At 46.2% G+C, this 23574-nt stretch overlaps 1 protein-coding gene across 2 annotated transcripts in view; it reads right to left on the bottom strand.

The window, feature by feature from the left end:
- PARP8 (poly(ADP-ribose) polymerase family member 8) overlaps positions 1-23574 on the bottom strand; it is a 175757-nt gene that overhangs the window by 82188 nt on the left and 69995 nt on the right. For both annotated transcript variants that reach the window (XM_077347086.1, XM_077347087.1), the window contains exons 3-5: positions 9932-9969; positions 3949-4038; positions 853-923 (exon numbers count right to left, since the gene is read on the bottom strand). In XM_077347086.1, coding sequence (XP_077203201.1) covers positions 853-923; positions 3949-4038; positions 9932-9969 — 199 coding nt within the window. The remainder of the gene's footprint in view (positions 1-852; positions 924-3948; positions 4039-9931; positions 9970-23574) is intronic.

The following is a 23574-nucleotide window of genomic DNA, read 5'->3' as shown; positions in this document are numbered from 1 at the left end:
TCACTGGACTCAAAATTTGTTCTGTTGCTTCAGACCAACACAGTGATCCACCTGAATCAATAAAGGAGTTAGCTGGATGTAGCGGTTAAGAGTGGTGGCCTCTAACCTGGAGGTTTGATTCCTCACTCCTCCACAAGCAGCAGGGAGACCTTGGGCTAGTCACAGTCCTGTTACAGCTGTTCTCACTGAGAAGCTCTGTCAGAGCTCTCTCAACTGCACCTCCCTCACAGGATGTCTATTGTGGGGAGAGGAAGGTGATTGTAAACCCCTTTAAGCTTCCTTCAGGTAGTGAAAAGTGGGACATAAAAACCAACTCTTCTTCGTCATAGTGAAGGAATATAAATTGAATGAATGAATAGATAAATAAATGTAATGTCACTAGAAGCAACAGCCAGTATTTCCCTGATTTAGTAACACCAGTATCAAACCCAAATCTCCACATTTGTGTTCAGACCTCTCCCTCCGCACACACAATAGCTTCATGGATACTGGAACCAGTCTCAGAATCTATCAAATCGAATGGGTCCTTTACTGGCTGAAAAATCAAGCTTTCTTTCTTCTGAGCAGAAATCTTTTATTTATAACTGTAGATAGACTATCGGGTCAGGACGGAGGCTCCACGTACAAGCTCTAAAGGGTACACTGCTTTTGTACGCTTGAAATCGCCCTGCTGCACCTTCGGGGCTAGCTCTCTGTACCCACTCCAATAACGAGCATGCAGCCCTTTCGATTAAAACACAGACCTTTCGCTTAAACCAACACGGAGGACATCTTCCCTCTGATTTAGCATCTTGTTCACTTGCACTCTGTTCATATATTCACAAGGGCTGCATGAAGGAAGCAATACCGTACCTCTCCATTTTCTCTCTGTAGCTTGGACTTTATGGATAAACAACAGTTGACATCGTTGGTTTTTCGCAATTCTGAGAAAAAAAAAGAAAGACAGACAGACATCCAGACAACATTAGAACGTACACCTTTAAGGGAAGGCAGCTGCATTTCCTTGTAGATAAAAGTAAAGTTCTTATTCAATGCATAGGGCCTGAACTATGGTGCAACAACGAAGAAAAAGGACTAAAACAACAGGATGCAGAGCCAGGGAGGTGCAGTGGTTTGACTGCTGTACTGGGAACTGGGTGGCCCCACTCTGCCATGGAAGCTCCCCAGGGTACCTTGGGTCACTCACTTTTTCTTTGCCCAATCTACCTTGCAGGGTCAGGATAACAACCCTGGAAGTTGTTTTGAGTCCCCATTGGAGACATAAGGGAGGTATACCTAAACAAATACACACATTTGAGGAAGAAGAAGAAGAAGAAGAAGAAGAAGAGTTGGTTCTTATATGCCGCTTTTCCCTACCCGAAGGAGGCTCAAAGCGGCTTACAGTCGCCTTCCCTTCCTCTCCCCACAACAGACACCCTGTGGGGTGGGTGAGGCTGAGAGAGCCCTGATATCACTGCCCGGTCAGAACAGTTTTATCAGTGCTGTGGCGAAGGGATTAAAGTTGGGGTTTTCACTTCCTGAAGGAATCTCAAAGTGGCTTACCAACACCTTTCCCTTCCTATGCTCCCTTCCTATGCTTTCCCTTCCTATGCTCACAACAGACAACCGGTGAGATAGGTGGAGCTGAGAGAGCTCTGACAATGGGAGGAGGCATCGCTCCAAGTCAGCGGGTCACCTTGGATCCAGCTTACTACTGCAGCTTCCCAAGGTAAACTGTTCATTGATTATTTACTACAGTTCCCTATACAGAGTGGTGCCATCTACACAGTGGGTAGTATGGTATAGTGATCAGAACATCAGACCAGGGCCCATTCCGTACACATGGGATAATGCACTTTCAATGTGCTTTGGCAGCTGGATTTTCCTTTGCGGAGCAGGAAAATCTACTTCTAAAGTGGATTATCCATTGTGTGCAGAATAGGCCTAGTGATTGGCAAGACCCAGGTTTGAATCCCTGCTCTTCCATGGAAGCTTGCTCAGTGACCTTGAACCAGTCATAACCTCTTAGTTCGGTCTACTTCACAGGGTTGGTCTGGGGACAAAACAAAGGAGAGTGGAATTATGTTGTAAGTTGCCTTGGGTCCCCATTGGGAAACCAGAGGGGATATAAATGTAGTAAAATAAATCCCAGCAAGGACATGGAACCACCTTTTTTGATCACTAAGGTAAGCCTCTAGATGCTTAGGATGCTTTGGGCTGATCCTGCATTGAGCAGGGGGTTGGACTAGATGGCCTGTATGGCCCCTTCCAACTCTATGATTCTATGATTCTCTCCAAATGTTGCAATTAGGGTGTGAATTGCTTGCCTTGGGGAGTATGTTTTCTGTGGTATCCCCATTGTACATGCAATGTGTGTTCCAGCTTTTCATTCCCTTGTAAATCCATTGTTTTATTTCTACACATACACACACACACAGAGCAAATGTTGTGATGCTATTTCAAAACTAATACATACAAGGAATGTCATAACATCACATCTGAGTTGTCGACTGTAATAATATTGTTTGCGAAACTAAAGTAAATGGATTCTAAATGGAGTTGCATTTATGAAATGAAACTTGGTCATACACTTGTGGTCGAAAATACAAAGTTAATGAATTGCTACAGACCAAATGTGTGCCAGGGAAATAAGTGACTCTCTTTTGCAGCCAAGCAGAGCTGGCCTAAGAACTTCTGGCTCGGTAAATGCCTTATTAAAGTTGTGTTGTGTCTTTGTCTAAATGTAGGCCAAATGCTGTTAGTAACCCATCCGGCCCTCCCTCAACCCTCCCCCCCTCATGTTTTGAAAGCCTCCTTTCTTAGCTCCTGCTAAGAATCAGCAATCACTGTCCTGCCCCTTACAGTAGCCATGATTACCCAGACCTGGATAGCCCAGGCAAGTCCCATCCTTTCAGATCTTAGAAGCTAAGCAGGACCAACCCTGGCTACTATATGCAGTGGTCCCCAACCCCCGGTCCGGGGACCGGTACCAGTCTGTGGATCAGTCGGTACTGGGCTGCGGCTCTTCCTCGTCATCCTTCCCGGCTTCCGCCTCGGGGATTGCCCTGCCACTCTGCCACCGGCACACCTTTAGTGCTGCTGGCAGCACCCCCCAGCGGGTAGCGGGAAGTCAGGGGCGCTGGCGGGAAAGCAAGTGGAGCAGGGGCTCCGGTGGCAGCAGCAGCAGCAACGTCCCTTGGCAAAAGACTATCTCCCCCCACCCCCGGGCCTCAGTAAAATGATCAAGCGTTGACCGGTCCCCGGTGATAAAAAGGTTGGGGACCACGGACTATATGGATGGGAGACTTCCAAGGATCTGGGTGGTAGTTCTTCCAAGGAACACTAGGGGTCATGATGCAGAAGCTGGAAATGGCAAATCATTTCAGAACAACCCTAGTCTGGCTGTCCGACAATCTTCAGATCTCTGGCTATGCTATGCACTTCAGATGATAAATAATAAGTAGCCCAGCTGTGCTGTCAATGCTCTGTCTGTCCTTGCACTCCTTCACTGAGGGTCTTGACTGTTCAGCCATCACCAACAGAGAACACAAGAAACGCCTGCTGGATCAGACCAACCGCCCATCAAGTCCACCATTCTGTCTCCCACAGTAATGAACAGATACCTGCAGAGGACCACATAGAAGCAGCTGGTATGCTGCCTCTCAAATTAGAAGGAGCTAATAGCCACTGATGGATTTATTCTCCATGAATTTCTCCAATCTACCCTTAAAGCCCATAAGAGCTAATGGTTGTCACTACATGTTTTGTCAGTGAATTCCATCATTTAATTATGTGTTCTTTGAAGAAGGACTTTCTTTCAGCAGCCATGAATCTAATGCCCGTCAACTTCATTGCATGCCCCTGAATTCTAGGATTATGGAAGAGGCAGGTAAAACACACAGACCCACTCATTTCTTCGTCTTGTGATAGGGTTAGGAAATGCCTGGGAACTCAGGGGTGAAGCATTACCTGTAGAAATTCGGTGGAAAATTATGGGAATTGGCTCTGTCGTCACTAAAACATCTTCATCATTATCGGAACTGGACACGTAGGTATTATCTGCAAAATGTAAACAAAACTATTTAGTAGGGGCAAGCTGGTGACCCATCAAGAATCACAGGGAGAGCCCATTTTGAAATCCTACACCCTCCAAACTCTGCCTCCAGGATTTTCTAGTACTGGGAGCATCAAATAGCCCATCAAGCTGTTCCTTCCAGAGCATATTTAGTCCTTGGGTGGTGGTGGGGGGGTTGTCCCCATTTTCTTCTAGTTAATGTCCCAAGTCATATTTGCCCGCGTACCTGGGACATCCTCAACATATGTAAAAGACCCCTATTCACCGTGTGAGCAACCTTCTTTTGGAGTTTTCATTATCCACAAGGGGGCCAGTCAGTTGACCATTGTTTAGGAGAGAGGTCAGGGCTCACAATTTGTCATGTGTACTGATTCAACTCAAATTTTGGCATTTCCAGTAGGTTCTGTCAAACTGAGCAACAAACACACGCAATTGACAAACTTCAAGCAATAAAGTGAGATAAAATGGAGCTCCTTCCCTCAAACTTCAGTTTTGCTGGCTGATGACCTCTCTTTTGTTATGCTATGAATCATGGGACAATGGTTAGTCAATATAAAGGCTTCAGGCTACATTCCACAAATATTAGGTTTAAATTCCAGTTGAAGTCAACCGGAATTTCTCTCTCTTTCTCTGTCTCTCACTCACACACAAACACCCACACACATATATACACAGAAAGAGAGAGGGGGGGGGGAAGAGAATTTAACAGTTAATTGTGATACTTTACACAACAGGAAACTGTGCTTAATGGGCAAAATTCTGAAATGTTAGGCCTAAATCAGGGGCAAACTATAGTTTAAAAACATAATTTTGGAGGGAAAACTTGGGGAGGGTGGGAGAAAGCTTTTCTCTTCATATATTAAAGAACTACAAATGTACAGGTTCATGATCCCCTCTATTTAGGTTCTCTCCAGTCAGGGATGGGCTTGTATGGTTTCCTTATTACTAATGCATCTATCAATATTGGACAGCAACAACTGGGCTTCCACATGCCAGGATACCCCACAGTTTCTGATGTGGAACACATCTTCTGGTGCACCTGGTCAAATGGAAACATAGACGGACATGACATCCATCATCCCAGCCCACCCACGAAGTATGGCAGAAGATGAGCAGGGCCCAGCCAGCAGCCGAGGCAACCCCTGGGGCCTGGGCAGCTGCTTTACGACCCGGTGGGGCCGAGGCAGCAGTTGCTTCACCCCAAGGTGTTTGCAGCGGCCACACCAGCCCCCTTGGACCTGGTTAGCTGCTGGTGACCTGCAGGGGCTGAAGCAGTGGCTGCCTCACCCCCAGGCATTTGCAGCTGGGAACCTAGGTAGGTTGGGAAACCAATAGGTAAAGGGGGAAATGCAGGTAAAGGGGGAAATGCAGGGGGGGAGGGATTCTCTGTCTGTGTGTGTTTGCGAGTGAGGGAGGGGAGAGGAAGCAAGGAATGTTGGGAAACCAACAGGTAAGGGAGAAACTGGGGGGGGGGGAGGGAATCTCTGAATGTCTCAGTGTCTGTGTGTGCTTGCGAGGGAGGGAGGGAGCCCTGACCAAGTTGCTTCACAGGAGGTATGTGTCCCAAATATCCTCTGAGAGTCAGGCTGTCAGGACAGTTTTTCTCCTGCAGTGGCAGGTGATTGGAGAATTTTCAGCTTCTGACTTCAACTTGGCCAGCAACCGGTAGAAGTCTGGAGTGGTGGGGATATGTGCATGGGGTCCACCATCCTCAGGTTGGCATTATGCCATCTTTTCTGTGAAGAGGGGGGATTGCCATAGAGCAGATTTCCTTGGTATTTGTTTTAACTGGTGGTTTAACAGAAGAGTTGTTTTTTCTGTCCTGCCTTTCTGTACCCAAGGAGCCTCAAAGTGGCTTCTCCACAACAAACACCCTGTGAGAAGGGAAGGCTTAAAGTGCTCTGACAGAATTGCTCTATGAGAACAACTCTGACATGACTGTGAAAAGCTGAAGGTTACCCAGCTGGCTGTATTTGAAAGTGTAGGGAATCAAACCTGGTTCGCTGAATTAGAATCTGCTGTGCTCAACCACTACACCAAGCTGGTGGCCCACCTCCCACTGGGGCCTGGAGATCTCCCTATATTATAACTGATCTCTCAAAATGACTCCTTGAAAATGTCCCCTTTAAAGGATGGACTCTGTGGCATTGTACCCTGATGTACATTGTACCCTTCCCCCCAAAACCCCATCCTCCCCAGGCTCTACCAGCAAATTCTTCAGGTATTTCCCAACCCAGAACTGGAAGCCCTCCATAAACTCCAGTACTAAAGACTGTCCCTATTTCCTAGAACCTGATTTAGCCAAATCACAATCTCACATTTGCTTTTGGGTAAAATGCCTTGTTTGTTTTGTGAGGAGGAGTGGCTTGAATTGTCAAGACTTCCAGGGTTCAATTAATGTCTAGAAGAAGAGTTGGTTCTTATATGCCACTTTTCTCTACCTGAAGGAGTCTCAGAATGGCTCACATTCGCCTTCCCTTTCCTCTCCCCACAAAAGACACCTTGTGAGGTAGGGCAGGTTGAGAGAGCCCTGATATCACTGCTCGGTCAGAACAGCTTTATCAGTGCTGTGAGGAGCCCAAGGTCACCCAGCTGGCTGCATGTGGAGGAGCAGCGGGGAATCAAACCTGGCTCACCAGATTAGAATCCTTCACTCTTAATCACTATGCCACGCTGGTACATCTCCCATGTTTGAAAGTATGTTCTTTCTATTTGCAGCTCTGGATTGGGAAATTCCTAAGGGCTTGTGGGTGGCACCTAGGAAAAGGTGGAGTTGGGGGAGAAGAGAGGGAGCTCAATGGGGGGTGGGATGCCACAGAATCCCCTCCTTGAAGGTGCCATTTCCTTCAAGGGATCTGAACTCAACCCTCCATTTGGGAAAGACTGCGGGATAGACGTGCAAGCCACTCCAGGGATGGACTGGTGGAAGAGGGCACTGTGTTACTTTGTTCCCTCTTTTGTTGTTTCACTGTGTTAGAACCATGACGGGACAGGTAACCAATTCCTGCCAAGAAAATCTGCCATCTAAAAGGCTAACTGGCTAAAGTAAGGGTAGTCAACTGGTGGTCCTTCAGATGTCCATGGACTACAATTCCCATGAGCAGGGGCTCATGGGAATTGTAGTACATGAACATCTGGAGGACCACAGGTTGACTACCCCTGGGCTAAAAGATAGGCAAGGCAGATGACTAAATAAAGCACCCATCACTCTTTGAAAGCACCAGCAGGGATGACCAGAGGGGTTTGCTTCAACAAGCCGGACTCTGATAACCTAAGCAGTGAAGATAACCCTCCCTCCCCTCAAGGAAGGTGTGGTAAAAGCATACTCAGTAATCGGTGCCCTGGATTTAGGCCATTCATAACCCATCGAAAGGCAGTTCCTGTGTCTTTTCTAACCTTCACTGAGGTTGTCCCATTTGGAAACTTGAAAATGCTTTCCTCTCCTTCCTATGTTTTTCTCCTGCCCTTTGGCAACTGTTTAGTTCACCCCTCTGCCAGACACAAATGAAGTCTGAAACAAAGAGGCCTGTTTCTTCTTTGTTTACTTCCTCTTGTTCTCCTCCAGAGAGCTAGGCCCCAGTGCTGGCAAAAAGCCCTAAGGAAGTCCCAGAAGCGTCTCTTCACGCAGGTGTTCCATCTTCCTGAGGTCGTAGACCGATCAGGCCTCTTGATCAGAAGTCCTTTCCCCACAATAAGAAAGAGGAAGCAGCCAGTTTAAGTCTCAAAGGATCGCTCACTAGTTCAAGCCTCAGACGATTAGCATAAGAAAACCCGATGCGTCTGCAGCTGAGGCCTGTCAGCGGGCATTAGCTCTTGCCCATTCATTTGAACATACTCAGTAAACTGTAACTACTCCTTCAGGAGTCGTTGTGGTACATAGTATTGATTTCCAGTAATGGAACATTTTGCCTCCATTCAGTGTATTGTGAGCTTTCTTTCCTGGAGCACAATCCTCCTCTAATTTTATCAGCCTTATAATGAATTCTTTCAAATGCCCGTTACAGCTTTCGCTACATTCACAGCCCGCTTATTACAGAGTTTAGTAAAACCAAATGGACTGTAGTCTTCCTACCTTTCTCGAGCTTACGATTTTATCAGCATGTCACGAATACAATGTATAACACAGTTTATTCTGAGCCTTCCTCGTCCAAAAGCTCTATCACTGCATCATTTGGAACTCAAACTAAACCCCACTATAGTATTTGGGGTGGGGGTGGGGAAACGGGGACAATTTTGGCTCATGTCATGCTGATGAGTGATGCCACTTCCAGGGCAAAACCAGCAGGGACATCACCATGTTGGGTGATGCTCTAGGAATTCCACCTCCCAAACTCCATGGTTAAATCATAGAGTTTGGGGTGGATTGAACAATGTTTTTCTGAGATAATGACAACACTGGCACCGTTTTGTGCCAGAAGTGACACAAGCACACTGGTACAACAGTGAACAATAGCAGCGGGGAAGAGGGAACTCAGTCTGAGAAATCTCCTGCTACAGGAGAAGAACACAGATGCACAGCAGTGTCATTCCCTTCTCAAGATTCCATGTGCCCCTTCAGTCATGGCTGACCACCCACTCTAATTGGTTTTGCTGCTGGAAGCCGGGTTGCCACTGACCAGCAGGCAAATAAACCAGAGATTGATGGATTTGTCACATTGGACTGGAAACTAAGACACATCTCTCTATCACTTCCGTATCCATGCTTGTTCTGACAGTCGGCCCCGAATCTCAGTATCTCCCTGGTGGAAGCCCCATCAGTAGGCATGGACATCTTTTGAAGTAGATGCTAGACCAGAGAATCACAGTCCATCTCAGTCCTATTGCTGTCCTCAAGGTTAGAGCCCACAATACGGGAAGGGACAGGATTCAATGGGATGGACCTTGGGGAAAGGAAGCGCATACCATCACTTCATCTATGAGGATTTGCAGCGATGACAAGAAAAAAAATATGACATGCAAATGTCATGGATTGGAGTACGAGCCTTTCAGCTACTGACCAGCTCATTTCTGACTTTGGCCAACAGGTCTTTAATTGAGCTGTGAAGACCAGCAAACATGTGTTTTAAGTTTCTGAATGAGATCAGAGTTCAGGTCCTTCAGTAATGTTGCCCCAGAGGGTTGGACCAGAAATTAATTTAAAAGAATTTTCAGATAAACATCTGGAAGAACTTCCTGACAGTTAGATTGGTTCCTCAATGAAACAGGCTTCCTCAGGAGAGGGTGGGTTCTCCTTCTTTGGAAGTTCTTAAGCAGAGGCTCGATTGTCATCTCACAGAAATACTGATTTTATGAACTTAGGCAGATTGTGAGTGGATGGGCAGAAGGGATGTGTCAGTGTGGGGTGGTAGGCGAATTCCCTCCAGGCAAGACTGAATTCTGAAGATTTTTGGTAGGGGGGGGGGAGATCACTTGGGCATGACATTAGGTTCACTGTGGGTAGGGAGGTAGTTCTAAGTTCCTGCATTGTGCAGGGGGTTGAACTAGTAGGCCCCTTCCAACAGTATGATTCTTTGATTCAATGCTAATACTTTTTGACGATTCTCCCATTGGCGATGTTTTTTTCACAGAGAACATTCCTCTTCCCAACTTTCTCTCTCTCCTCTCTCTTCACACACACACACACACACACACACACAAACACACAGAGGCACACACATATCACTCCCCATAGTGAGAGAATCTCTCTCCCATGAATTAGATCCTTTCCTTTACACCCACTTAAAAACGAAGGGTGAAAAGCAGAAATAACCGTGCCAATGAAGGCGGCAAAGAAATGCGATTCACACAAAGGTGATCCGGGGCATCCTCACAGAGGAGCTTCAAACACCTTCAGCAGAATCTTTAAAAGGGCACCAGTGCAGAAAAGTAACACTTTACCTGGATAATCTTCAGAGACGTGCACCGAATAGGATATGCTGTAAGGGAGGGTGGGAGAGACAAGGAAAATTGTGAGAATTTTAACCCGAATTGTCCATATCTATTTATAGATTTCCAACAGCTCAACAAGACAACTTCTCTGACATCTGTTTGAAATGTTTAGCACAAATAAATAACTATACTGCAATCCTCCATTGCAATCCTCCTATAGAAATAACCTCACTGCGATCCAAAACCAGTGTATGTGTGTGTGTGTGTGTGTGTGTATGTGGGGGGGGGGTATAGAAGATGGATTGCTCACCTGTTCAATTCAATAGCTGTATTTCTTGTACCCTTCCTTCTCTCTGACTTTTTTTTATTTCTAAAGGGAAATGTATTATAGCTGCACCCTACAAATCACCGACAACATTCTTGCAAAGATTAACAGCATTCCTTTAGGACTATTCTCTTAGAGAGTTTGAGGTATGGGCATAGCTGTCTCATGTTTCCTAATCGACAGCTAATTGCATGCAAGAAAAGTCTGTCCTTACAGGAGCAGATGCTACAGTCACAGTGTATCCAGGGGATGTCTGACAATGCTCTTGTTTTAAGATAATGTAGGCTTTCTCAACCTGGGTTTTGTGAACCCCTGGGGTTTCTTGATGGCCCTGGAAGGGTTTCCTGAATGGGTGGGAATTAATTAATTTGTGATATATTTTTTACGATTTGTTAAACATTTATTGGGTAGAGATGATCCCTTCCATGCCCTCCAGGCCCATCATTGGCCATTTTGGGAGGCGGTTGATTTGACCATATAATGGCCAATGATGGGCGGGGAGGAGGAGGGAAGAGGAGGGGCCCCGGGTGGGCATGTACACAGCTATGCTTCCCAATCATATTCTGCATGATTGCTCCCCTTCTGGGATTTCTCAAAGCCTGAAGACCACCTCTCATACTATAGCAGGAAACCTTCTGGCGTCAGTGCCCATTACTCACCCCCACTTCACAGGCCAGTGGGGAAAATTGCTGGCATCACACTGGGGAACATCCTAGGATTCGCTTAAAGCTTTGGCCAACTCAATGACATCATTTCCAGTTTTGCATGAGAAATGATGTCACAGGTTGATGCAAAGCCAGCTTGGTGCACAGTATTGCCCCCAGCATCTGCTGGCAACCTAAATCTCAAGACTCCCTTCCACTTATTGAGCAAGCCTCCCCCTCTTGCAGCAAGCCCCCTTCCCATTCAGCTACTTAGCTGGAAGCAGGGTGCAACCCAATGCTGCTTCAGGTATTTTTGTTGCCCTCACCTGCAAACTACAACAATGGTTTGGATCCAGCCAGGACTTTAATTCAAGCATGCTCAATTCCTTTCCTTCCTCTGGCCCTGCACAATATGAGAATTGTCCATGCAGGTCCTATAACCCCCAGCACAACCTCTTAGGGGTGGGAGTCCCTCTTTCCTTTTTAGCCATTGGGAAAGCTGATTGGATCCAAGGCACTGTATAATTTTAGAGGGGCCTAGAGTTGATATTAGTTATCTGTCCAAATTAAACGTTAGGCAAGTTTTAAAAGAAGCTTTTTCAAGTGTCCGAGCCATGACGATTTGGATTGTAAATATATTGTGGGGAAATCAGTACTGATTGTTGTGGGATTTCCAGGCTGTGTGGCTGTGGTCAGGTAGTTTTAATCCCTGGTGTTTTGCCAGTAACTGCGGCTGGCCCAACACCCAGTGACTAGTGAAATGTCAGGGATTAAAACAACCAGACCACAGCCACACAGCTTGGGAAACCTGCAAGAATCGGTTGACTCTGACCATGGAAGCCTTCAACAGTTCACAAAATCAGTAGTGTCTTGGTGCTTCTGCAGTTCTGTGTCACCTGCTCCAGTAATAGATTTTTGTTTATATTTAGGGTTTTGCCCATTGGGACAGAAGTCCCTAAAACAGCTTGTAACAGATGCAATCCATACAATCTAACACGGCATTCCATCATAAATACAAAATTATGAAACCAAGAATAACAGAATCCCTGTGAATCCATAGAAGAGAAAAATTGATTTTTCCTTTATTGTTCTTGAGTTCTGTTCTGGGCACCATGACCTCCTTTGGAGATTCTGGTGTTACAAAGCGAATTTCTAACATGAATTCCAGAATCAGAACACAGCAAGCAGCCCCATCTTTCAGATCCTCAGATCACTCAATTATGTGTTTAATTGATTTAGATATTTATGCCCTGCTGCTCTCCCCACCGAGACTCTGAGCAGCTTATCCCCTCCTGCATTTTCTCCTCACTAGAACAACAGTCCTGTGAGGTAAGCCATGTCGAGAAAGAGTAACTGGCCCACGGTTACCTAGTGTACTTCCTTAGCACCCTGGGGATTTGAACCTGGTTCCCCCAGATCCCAGACTCTTAAGCACTATATCACCCTATAGTTGCTAAAAATTCTTGCAGAGGTAGAGAGTCATTGCTTGCCAAATAAATAACAGGACGCCTTTTTCTGCCATGCAGCAATTCAGAACCACTTATCAGCAGTGCTACCACGACCGCATTAAATATATTTCTGATGCGAAAGTGTACCTTGCACCTGTGATCATCAAAGAAATGGATTCATGGTGGGCCAAAAAAGAGAAAGCTCTAAAGATGACAGACAACTTTAAAAGACTAATTTATTTCTGAAGTGCCATGTTTCCCTGGCTATTGGCACAAATGCAAATTCCTGATGCTGCAAAGGAAGGTTGAACCGCATCAACTAATCAACGGTCTTTCATAAAATTATAATACAAGCACACAATTCAAGCCAACTAAAACCTATTTAGTAAACGGGGGGGGGGGGGGGCTCAAAAGGTAGCCAACAAGCAACAGTTTTAAAATCAATCTCCCAAGTTTCCTCAAATCATGGTCCCCCCCCCATGATAGGAATTTTAATAATATGGATTTAATTGTATGTTTGCATATGGTTTGTCATTAATGTTAAAGACATTTGATTACTCTGAATTTATTTACTTAATCTGATCAATTCATCCCGCCCCCCCCCCCCAGTACTGTATTTAGCTATGGGAGACAATGTAAAAGAAATGGGGCCCTGTCTAAGTAAAATGATATTCACCAGGAATACACATTCCTTTTCAAATGATTTTTTTTACAATGAAACAAAAAGGTGCTTTTGTTTGGCATCAAACAGAAGTAGGAAAGAACAATAAATGCCTTTTTCTTTTGCTTTAGAACTCATTATCTAGCTCATCATCTCATTTTTCATAGAGCTCAAGATAGCATGAAAGCTTCTCTGAGCATCTCATCCTCAAAACAACCCTGTGAGGTACGGCAGGTAGGAACAGAGACACCTTAGGTCACTCAGTGAGGCTCAAGGCCCACTAGGGGCCTTGAACTTTGTTCCCCCTATTTAGATATTTATGCCCCACTTTTCACTTCAGTGACTGCTTCCACTCCCTCTCACCTTCTCCTCCCTTCCTCTGCCCCCTTAGAGGACCAGCCATGGCTGCTGTAGTGGCACCAAGGGACAGGCTTCCAGTTAGATCTGCCAATCTCCAAGTGGTGGCTGGTTATCTCCTACTATTGCAATTAATTTTTAGGCAACAGAGACCAATGCACCTGGAGAAAATGACCGCTGTAGAAAGTGGACTCTATGAAATTGTAGCCCTTGATATCCCTCTCCAAACCTTGCCTTCTTCAGCCTCCAATCCCAAAATTTCTAGGTGTTTCCCGACCCAGAGCCAACTACCCTATTTCCAGTGGGACCGTCCCCTTTAGCCTGAATTGGGCTGGACTCTGAACTAGAGTCTGAGTGTGAGTGGATCTTAGAATGTCCCCAACGTCTCCAAACCCCAGTGTACCATGCTCAAGAAGTACCCACAGTGGTTCTCATGGCTTCTTTGGAATCCAAGGAAAAGACATCCTCTGAAGCTAAATGGAAAAGCCAGTGATGGAGAAAAGGGCATCTAGCAGGGCTCTTCCTAATTTCCTCCAAGAGGGAGAGGATTCATCCTGCCTGAGAGCCAGTTTGGTGTAGTGGGTAGGAGTGAGGACTTCTAATCTGGTGAGTCAGGTTCGATTCTGCACTCCCCCACATGCAGCCAGCTGGGTGACCTTGGGCTCGCCATGGCAGTGATAAAACTGTTCTGACCGAGCAGTGATATCAGGGCTCTCTCAGCCTCACCCACCCCACAGGGTGTCGTTTGTGGGGAGAGGAAAGGGAAGGCGACTGTAAGCTGCTTTGAGCCTCCTTTGGGTAGGGAAAAGCGGCATATAAGAACCAACTCTTCTTCTTCTGAGCTGCTTCCCAAACAGAGTTGCCAACTGGACAGGAAAAACAACGCCCCATTTCTTTAGTACAACAGAGTACTCATTTTGCTAAGGAACAGCAATGAGCAGGTGCGGGTTTCACGTCATGAAGTTCAGTGACACCGCCTGATGAACCTGATGTGGAAGGCAAATCTGGAGGGACCAATTTAAAAGTTGGCAGCCACAGATATGGCAGAGTCTGGCGCTTGGTCAGTGGCAGGATTCTGCTTTGAAGTCAGGTAGCGCAACCCTAAACGCATTGAAACCCTCCGGAAGCTTGTGAGCGCCCTGCAAGCAAAGAGTCCTTTCACTGAATTATTCTGCTATTTTCTTCTAGTAAGGGAGGAAAAGTGCATTAGTGCCATAGAAAAGGCAGACCTTGTAGTCCAGAAAGTATTGCAATTTCTATCATTACTGTTATTAGTCACAATGATTATACTAATTTGCCAGTACACTTCAGAGGGTGTTCCAAAAGTGGGATATCCCATGAAGCATAACATGATTTATTTCTAGCCTGCTGTAACCCCCCAAAACATATATATGTATATTCCAAAGCAGAACTCTCCTTCTTTTAGCTGTGATTAATGAAATCATAGCTGCATATGCAGCATTAGTCACAGATTGAAACAGCTAGGCCTGTCCTCCGTTACCCCTTGGGAGGAACCTGGGTGCTGAGTCAAAGTCTCGCAGATTTGCATTTGGGGCTAAGAATAATTCTCACAGGCAGCCTGTCCCTGCAACTTAACCGCATGTGAACAAAACAGTAACTACCACTTGAAAATAAAGGCTCGAATTAACTTGCAATGCAAATGAAGTGGTGGTACGCTGCTGGAACACGGACCACTCGAGTATGCAAAGCTTCCCCGGCCAAACTCACATGAGCGGCAAAGAGTCTGATGTGGTTAATTATCCCATGCTCCTGTGTTCGGGGCATTTGTCATCACCTTGACAAATCAAATTAACTAGCCCAACAACTGGAACAAAAGAGTTTTACTACTCATCAAAACATCTCCTAAAGAGGGTGTCCAGTAGTCATTAAGGGAAGATGAAGACCTTCCTCCCTGTGTAATCCCAATCAGCAATGGACCAAGAATTGTTTTGACTTTTTCCCATTCCATTTGTTTATGGAGAGCTAGTTTGGTGTAGTGGTTAGGAGTGCGGACTTCTAATCTGGCATGCATGGTGCTGATAAAGCCCTTCTGACTGAGCAGTAATATCAGGGCTCTCCCAGCCTCACCCCTCCCTTAAAAAAAAAACACGACCAAAACTTATAATAGTAAGAGGAGTCCCGTTTCAATGAGAAAGACCGAAGAGGGGTTGAAGGGTTACATCCCTTCACCCCTCCTCACATGGCCCTTATCCAGCACTCCAATCATCACCCTCATTCAAAAGTAATAGAATCATAGAATCATAGAATACTAGAGTTGGAAGGGACCTGATGGGTCATCTAGTCCAACCCCCTGCACTATGCAGGACACTCACATCCCAATTCCTCATCTACTGTAATTTCCCACCTCTTGAACCTTCACAGATTCAGCCTTTCCATCAGATGGCTATCTTGCTTCTGTTTTAAAATTTCCAAAGATGGAGAACCCACCACCTCCCGAGGAAGCCTGTTCCACTGAGAAACTGCTCTGCCACAAACTTCTTCTGTATGTTTAGATGGAATTTCTTTTGAATTAATTTCATCCTATTCGTTCTGGTCTGTCCCTTTGGGGCAAGAGGGAACAATTCTGCTCCATCCTCCATATGGCACCCTTTTAAATACTTGAAGATGGTTATCAGATCCCCTCTCAGTCGTCTCCTCTCTAGGCTAAACAGATCAAGCTCCCCCAACCTTTCTTCATACGTCTTGGTCTCTAAACCCCTCACCATCTTTGTGGCCCTCCTCTGGACACGTTCCAGTTTGTCAACATCCCTCTTCAACTGGGGTGCCCAAAACTGAACACAGGACTCCAAGTGAGGCCGAACCAGAGCAGAGTAAAGTCTGCATATTGTACGTCTGATTTTCAATCATATTTTAGCCCACCATTTCTTTCAGGGCGGCAAGGAGCTCCATATTCCGTTTAGAAGTGATGCTACTGTTGGTTAAGAAACAGAACTAAGAAACAGAACTAGGGCACCCCCAAACCGAGAAGTCGCTCCTGGTAGAACAAATGGAAACTTTTGAAAAAGATGCTGCTCTGTGGTTGACTGTGGTTGAATTTACAGGCAGCGCAGCATGTGCAGATTCGCTGTTCTAAAGTAGGTTAACCACCAAGGAGTACTTTGTCGTCATTATACTCTGGGTTGGCTGTCATTTCCTACATAGCCGCATATGTAATTTTAATATGCAGCCTAAAAACCAGTCCTTGTACATCAAACCGAAGACAAAAACTCACCCCAGAATCAGAGAAATTGTCACTTTCCTTCCTCTCCATATTAACATTCTCTGAATAAGGCAAGCTACAATATTTACTCAGACACAACTGGGTTTTTTTCCCCCCACATTAAAAAATGCCATTAAAAAAAGTGAGGGGTCATCTTACATTCACATGAGAGATGCAGTTACGTTCAATAATATGCATCTTGTAACTTACATTCAAGATAGGGTTGCCAACACTGGGTTGGCAATATGGGTGGGGGAGTCTGGGAGGAAATATTTTTTTGGGGGGGTGGACTTTAGTGGATAGTATTTGCCCCCCTGGTTCGCTTTCATGAGGAAGGGATTTTCCGGCTGGTTGGTCCAAAGGAGCCGAACACTTTGTGGTCCATTTGCAGCAATGTCTTCTTCAACATCTTCTTCCCCTGCCTCACTTTGACATCCGCTGAGGGTTCCAAAGAAAACTGTGTGAGGACCAGTTCTCCACTGGTCACTGTCCTTAGGCTTTACTTGTCGAGAGCCACAGCCCTGCGTCTCAGCAGCCATCACATACCATGCCTGGGAAGTCACTTCTGCCATTTCTGCTTTCCTCCAAAGCCATGAAAAGCTCTGGCCTATGATCTCCACCTCTTTCAGCAGTCACAGGAATGAATATGAGCAGGACCAGACCAGAATCACCAATGCGTACCTAAAGAAAATAACCGCCTGTGGTTCTTTAGAGATATATTGGACTGCAAGGCGAACAAACCGGTCAGTCCTAGAGGAGATCAGCCCTGACTGCCCCTCAGATGGCCAGATCCTGAAGATGAAACTCAAATACTTTGGCCACCTCATGAGAAGGAAGGACTCCCTGGAGAAGAGCCTAATGCTGGGAGCGATTGAGGGCAAAAGAAGAAGGGGACGACAGAGAATGAGGTGGCTGGATGGAGTCACTGAAGCAGTAGGTGTGAGTTTAAATGGACTCCGGGGAATGGTAGAGGACAGGAAGGCCTGGAGGATCATTGTCCATGGGGTCGCGATGAGTCGGACACGACTTCACACCTAACAACAACAAATATATATACCCCAGATAATTAACTGATACTCGACTGGGCAAATATTGGGGTTCCTTTTTAGGAAACTTCAGCATTTCCCAAGTTTGGGGATGCAGCCAAAGCTCTGGGCCTGCCTTGCCATCTCCTGCTGGCCGGAGTACAGCCCCTTTTCCTTTTTATGTTATAATAAAGCACCGAACGGCGGTAGTTAACTTGAGAGCCTGCATTATATACAGTCACAGGTATAAATTGCAGAGACACTCCGTGTCTGTAGGACAGGAGCAAAATAATGCTTGAAACCACCGCATCGGCTTCCAGGTGTCCCGGGATCGTAAATATGTCAAGCAAATTGGAGCGGATTCAGGAAGCAGTCACCTGAATGCACCTCTGAGCAAGAAAAGGGAGGAAGAGAAACCGGCCGAGAAGCCTTTCCAGAAGGCGAATTATTTGTAACACAGACGTGGAAGCTGGTGGGGCAGATCAGCAGGGAATATCCAAGTAGCCCAGAGGTGAGCATCATGCTAGCTGAAGGTCATAGATAGCCAGAAAGGCTCCCCCGACAAAAAAATAATAATAACACACCATGGATTTCTTTTTAAACAAGCGGGATATTTGCTTGTACAAATATATAGGAAAATATATATGCCTCACAGCCTCACCTCCCTCACAGGGTGTCTGTTGTGGGGAGAGGAAGGGAAGGCGACTATAAGCTGCTTTGAGACTACTTCGGTTAGAGAAAAGTGGCATATAAGAACCAACTCTTCTTCTGCTTCAGTAATATCAGGGCTCTCTCAGCCTCACCTGCCTCACTGGGTCTCTGTTGTGGGGAGAGGAAAGGGAACCAACTCTGGGACTGGGTCATATCCAGGGCTGGTTTATCCATGTAGCGCATATAGCACGTTTTATGGGCCCGTGCTTCCAGGGGCCCTACAGGGTGCCCCCCCCCATAGATCAGGGCCATAGTCTCTCTCCTCCCCACTTTCCCCTCTTTAAGAGCACTCGGAATAACATCTCTTTCCAATGTTGGAGGGTCCTTCCACCCCCAGCCTGGCTGCTCCTGCCACAATTATAATCTGATGGGGCCCTGCAAATCCTTAAACTGGCTCTGGTGCTACAGGCCCCGCAAATCCTTAAACCACTCCTAGCCATTTCAGCTTTTATACGAGGGATTTTTAAACATGTCTTCCTGTTCTTAGGTTGTTATGGCCCCTTCTTATATGCCCAGGGTAATGCTGGTTGTCACTCTTTCTCCAGGCCAGATTGACCCAGAGACCTTGAAGGTTTCAGTTTTAAACTTTCTTTGGGCATAGAGCAGGGGTCACTGGAGGAATGAGGGCGGGGGAGGTATTCATTTCCTGTACTGTGCAGGGGGTTGGACTAGATGGCCTTTGGGGTCACTTCCAGCTCTATGTTCCTATGCTTTGCAGGCCGAAATCAGAGAATGTGCCATCTTTTCCTGGAGCTGCTAGTATATTGTTAACAAAAACAACAACACCATGCTCTAACATTCAAAAACATGATCCTGTATGTTGGAAAGGGCATAGTTTAGAATCCCATCACAAACAATACAATACTAAATCAAGGTAAAAAGGTAAATGTAAAGGTATCCCCTGTACAAGCACTGGGTCATGTCTGACCCTTGGGGTGACGCCCTCTAGCGTCTTCATGGCAGACTCAATACGGGGTGGTTTGCCAGTGCCTTCCCCAGTCATTACCATTTACCCCCCAGCAAGCTGGGTACTCATTTTACCGACTGGAAGGCTGAGTCGAACTCCCAGCCTCATGGGCAGAGCTTTCAGACTGCATGTCTGCTGCCTTACCACTCTGCGCCACAAGAGGCTCTAAATCAAGGTACACTCTTCTAAATCCATTAAAATGCACGGGTATCACTCTGTTTGGGGCTGAACCATAAAAGCACAATCCTATGCGGAGCTGAAATCAGTGGGCCTTAGACGGAAGTAATTCCACTGGAATGGCGCTATAAATCTGCCACTTCATTATTTACAATGCATAGAAGCAACCTTATTCTGCCCTTTCTTCCCATCTGTGAGCCTCTTGGCTCTTCAGACTGCGTTGAATACATTTGGAATACCACGCCAAAGAAAAACCTTGAGTATAATGAATTAGCACATCCGGGAGACAACTTTCTCCCTGATGAGCTAGCATTCTGTACGCGAGGCAAAATTCTTAAAGACATTCTGGAGGAGCAGTTGTGAAGGTAACGCTGCTGCACTTTGCCACGGGAAGGGGTCCAACCTCCATCAGTCCGCCTTGCTGCCTTGTTGTACGCTACACTCTAGAATGCTTCCACACACGCCGGGGGGGGGGGGGAAGCCAAGCCAAGCAATTGTTTACCGTCTCTTGCCAAGTGTAATCACCGTTGCACAATATCACCGGGTGACCGCCAGGCATGTCACATCGGTTTGGCACTCTCCAGCCCGAAACGTGCTAACAAAGGATGCAATCTTTGTTTCTACCCTCCGGCACACGGTCTTTTTCTGACCTGGCTCTCTCTCTCCCTCTTGGCTACAAAAAAACCCAGCTCACCTTGATAAGGGAAGCAGCAGGGAAGGGGTGGTGTGTGTGTGTGCATGTGTTAGCCTTTTTACAAGATGGCACGAAGGAGAAATTTAAGATGAGTGGAATGCGCTTGGCCAGGCTGGTCTCCAAACATAAAAGAGCCTTCCCAGGGAAAGAGATGGAAGTCCAAACTGGGAGGGAAAGCTTTTAAGTATAATTAATGGGGACTATGCTGCACAGGCAGGGTCACAAATCAATGTGATTCCCATCACAGAAGCTTACCATTCGGAGGTGGAAAATATTGCTAGAAAACAAGAAAGGGCAGTCGCAGACACTGATGATTCTAAATGTGGCATGGGAGGGGGTGGGAGAGGATCCATTCATTACTTTTTAATTGGCCCTCCTTCCTGGTTGCTGTTGGTATAAGTGGGTTGATATGTTCTAGGATTGTTTAAATATGTGATATACACATATTTTAAATGCCGCTTTCATGTCTTGGTGATTTGCAGTTGAAATGCTTTTCTGTTTTCATGTCCACTGCCCTGACTGCCCTGTTCGAGTGGAGAGGGGAAACAGAAATGTTTTAAATAAAATAAATAAACAAGGAACAAATATTCCAGCAATGTACAACAAGTGAAGTTGCGTTGGGGGGGGAAGGGGACTGATTTTTCTCAACGTTGCTAGAGCCATGGCTTCCTCTTGTTCTCTTCCTTCTCTTTGAAAGAGGAGCTTCTCTTTGGTTTCTCTGTGTGGAGAAATTACTGCACTCTCTTTGGAAGACCCTGATCTTGAAGATATTTTATGTTCCAAACACTCTAACAAGAGGACAGAAAAGTGCGGGGAGTCATTGCCTGCCGCTGAGCATTTATAGAGTGAAAACCTGCAGACACCGCCCTTCCTGCCCCTTCTCTCTTTCAAATTTATCTTTAAACTAGACTCAAAGCCCGTGCCTAAGAATGGGCCTTGAAAGGGTCCCCTCCCCTGGCCCCTGGTCAGGCAGCTCAAGGTGGGCCGCAGCTTGCAGCCGGATCAAGTGGGGCAGGCGGGGCTGGTCAGCTCGTTAGCAGGTCCGGGACAGAGCTCCTTAGCAGGCCCTCCACCATGACCCTTTGGCCAGGACCCTCTCCCCTTACCTTCTGCTGGCTCCAGGCACTGAGACGTGTCTGAGAGCAAAGAGGCTAGAGTCCAGTGATGGAGGGCAGGAGCTGCAGGCCCTATTCCAACTTGGAAAGCCAGATACATTCCACCCCCCCAGGCTGTTTCACAAATATACAGAGGAACCATGGATATGGATTCCACATCAGACTGAAGTTGTGTGAGTTTACGCCATGTTGGGATTTTTTAAAGTCTTTTAATGGGTATTTTAATAGGGTAAGACTATTGTTACCCGCCACGAGCCTCACAGGGAGTAGAGGGAAATAAATATAATAAATAATGCTGATGATGATGATGATGATGATTCAGACATAATTCATCCAGTTTAAACTTCTCTTCTCCCCCCCCCCCCTTGTATCCTTCCAAGATACTCTCGGCATCCTAGGATGGGTTTGGGGGGAGGGGAGGAAGCAGAGTCAAAAAGCTCATCTGTCAGGATCAGCTGCTTGGCAGGCCCTTTAACTGCCTCCCTTCCAGCCTTCTCAGCCAGGGGAGGGGATTCTTTGATGTCTGGGAAGGCAGGAGAGCACGTCAAACAGCTGATCTTGACATATTAGCTGCTTGGCATTTAAATGCCTCTCCCCACACCCTGGATTGGAACTAGTGATTAGTGATTTGGGTGTTTCAAATTCGGTCAAATCTGGAAAACACCAGATTTGTTTGTTCCTGTGTATCCTTCCTCTCCCCACAACAGACACCCTGTAAGGTAGGTGGGGCAGAGAAAACTAAAAGGACTGCTCTGCAAGAACAGCCCTGAAAAACTCTGACGGGTTCAATGTCACCTAGCTGGCTGCATGTGGAAGAGCGGGGAATCAAACCCAATTCTCCGCTCTTAACCAGTAGACCGTGCTGGCTCACTAAAACAACTGTCTCTTAGAACCTTTCTGTTGTTATCTAAAAATGTGGAGAGACAAACAGGAAAATGCTTCAGAAACAGAGTGAAAGATCTGTAAGATTGCTCATGTGGACACCTATATTGCATCCTAGCTTCAGTGAATGGCAGTGAATTGGACACAAGGGGTTTGAATAGCTTCATACACAGGAGAAGTTCTACCAATGAAGTTTGGCCCACAGCCACATGTTCAGAAAACCTTTGGGTTGCAGGTCCAGCTTTTAATTTTTTTTAATGTTTAATTTTTCAAAAGAATTTCAGGTTTTCATGCAGCTACTAAGGTTGCAAGAGTTTTGCCAGCAAAATACTCCCGGCAAACTTACTATCACTATCACTACTACTACTACGAGTACATAGTCTTTCTCAATGTACGCATTTTAAAAATTGGGAACCATTTCTAGTCTGCTCTCTACCACTTAATCTCATGCAGGTGATATTAGTTATTACACAGTGCCTCCAAGGCTCTCTGTCTCTGCAACAGTTTCTTTGGGACATAAGTTTTCTTGCTTTTACACCTGCTAACTTGATCTATGCCAAGCACTTTCTTGAGAAACAATCGTGTGGCAGGAAAAGGAAGTAAACTGCAAAAAGATGAAACCACAATGAGGTTTTTCCCCCCCATTTCTTCAGGTTCTCTCACGTGTTCCCTCAGGTACTGTTTTGAACATGAAGATCTTTTACAGGCAAACAAGCTAGGAGGAGCTGTGCTTCTTATTGCTCAGCAGTTAGACTTTCTCCCAAAAGTACATCTGCCTACCAGTCCCTCAAAACCACAAAGCAGCTGGGCTGTGGGTCTGAGGGAGAACCCCTGCTTTGCCTAAAAGTGCCCATGGTCAGTTCCTGGCATTTTGAATGGCAGCACTCCAGGGAACAGGTGCTCCAACACGGACCCTGGGGAAATACAGCCAATTGGAACAAGCCATATGGAGCTCAAAGGGCAAATGCCTTGAGTCACTATAAAGCAGGTAAGCTTGTTTCTGTCAGATCTCTGAAACTAAGTGGGGTCAGCCCCGGCAAGCCCTTGGAGGAGGAGGAGGAGGAGGAAGAGGAAGAGGAAGAAGAGGAAGAGGAAGAAGAAGCTGGATTTGTATACATCTTTCCCTTCATCTCCCCACAACAGACACCCCCATGAGGTAGGTGGGGCTGAGAGAGCTCCAACAGTCAGAACAGCTCTAACAGAACTGTGGCTAGCCCAATGTCACCCAGCTGGCTGCATGTGGAATCCAGCCTGGCCTGAAGGAAATTCCCCTACCATCCCACAGTGGTGATCAGCAGTTCCCTGGGTCTGCAAGGAAGAGCCACAAGAGACAAACACTTTCCTTCCTGCCCACCCACTCACAATCAGCATTTATGTGAGGTGGCTATCTAACCTCTGCTTAAAAACTTCCAAAGAAGGAGAATCC

The sequence above is a fragment of the Paroedura picta genome, chromosome 7 (assembly GCF_049243985.1).
Source record: "Paroedura picta isolate Pp20150507F chromosome 7, Ppicta_v3.0, whole genome shotgun sequence".
Lineage (NCBI taxonomy): Eukaryota > Metazoa > Chordata > Lepidosauria > Squamata > Gekkonidae > Paroedura > Paroedura picta.
Note: the sequence above shows the minus strand (reverse complement) of the source record. Positions and strands in the feature narration are given on the sequence as shown.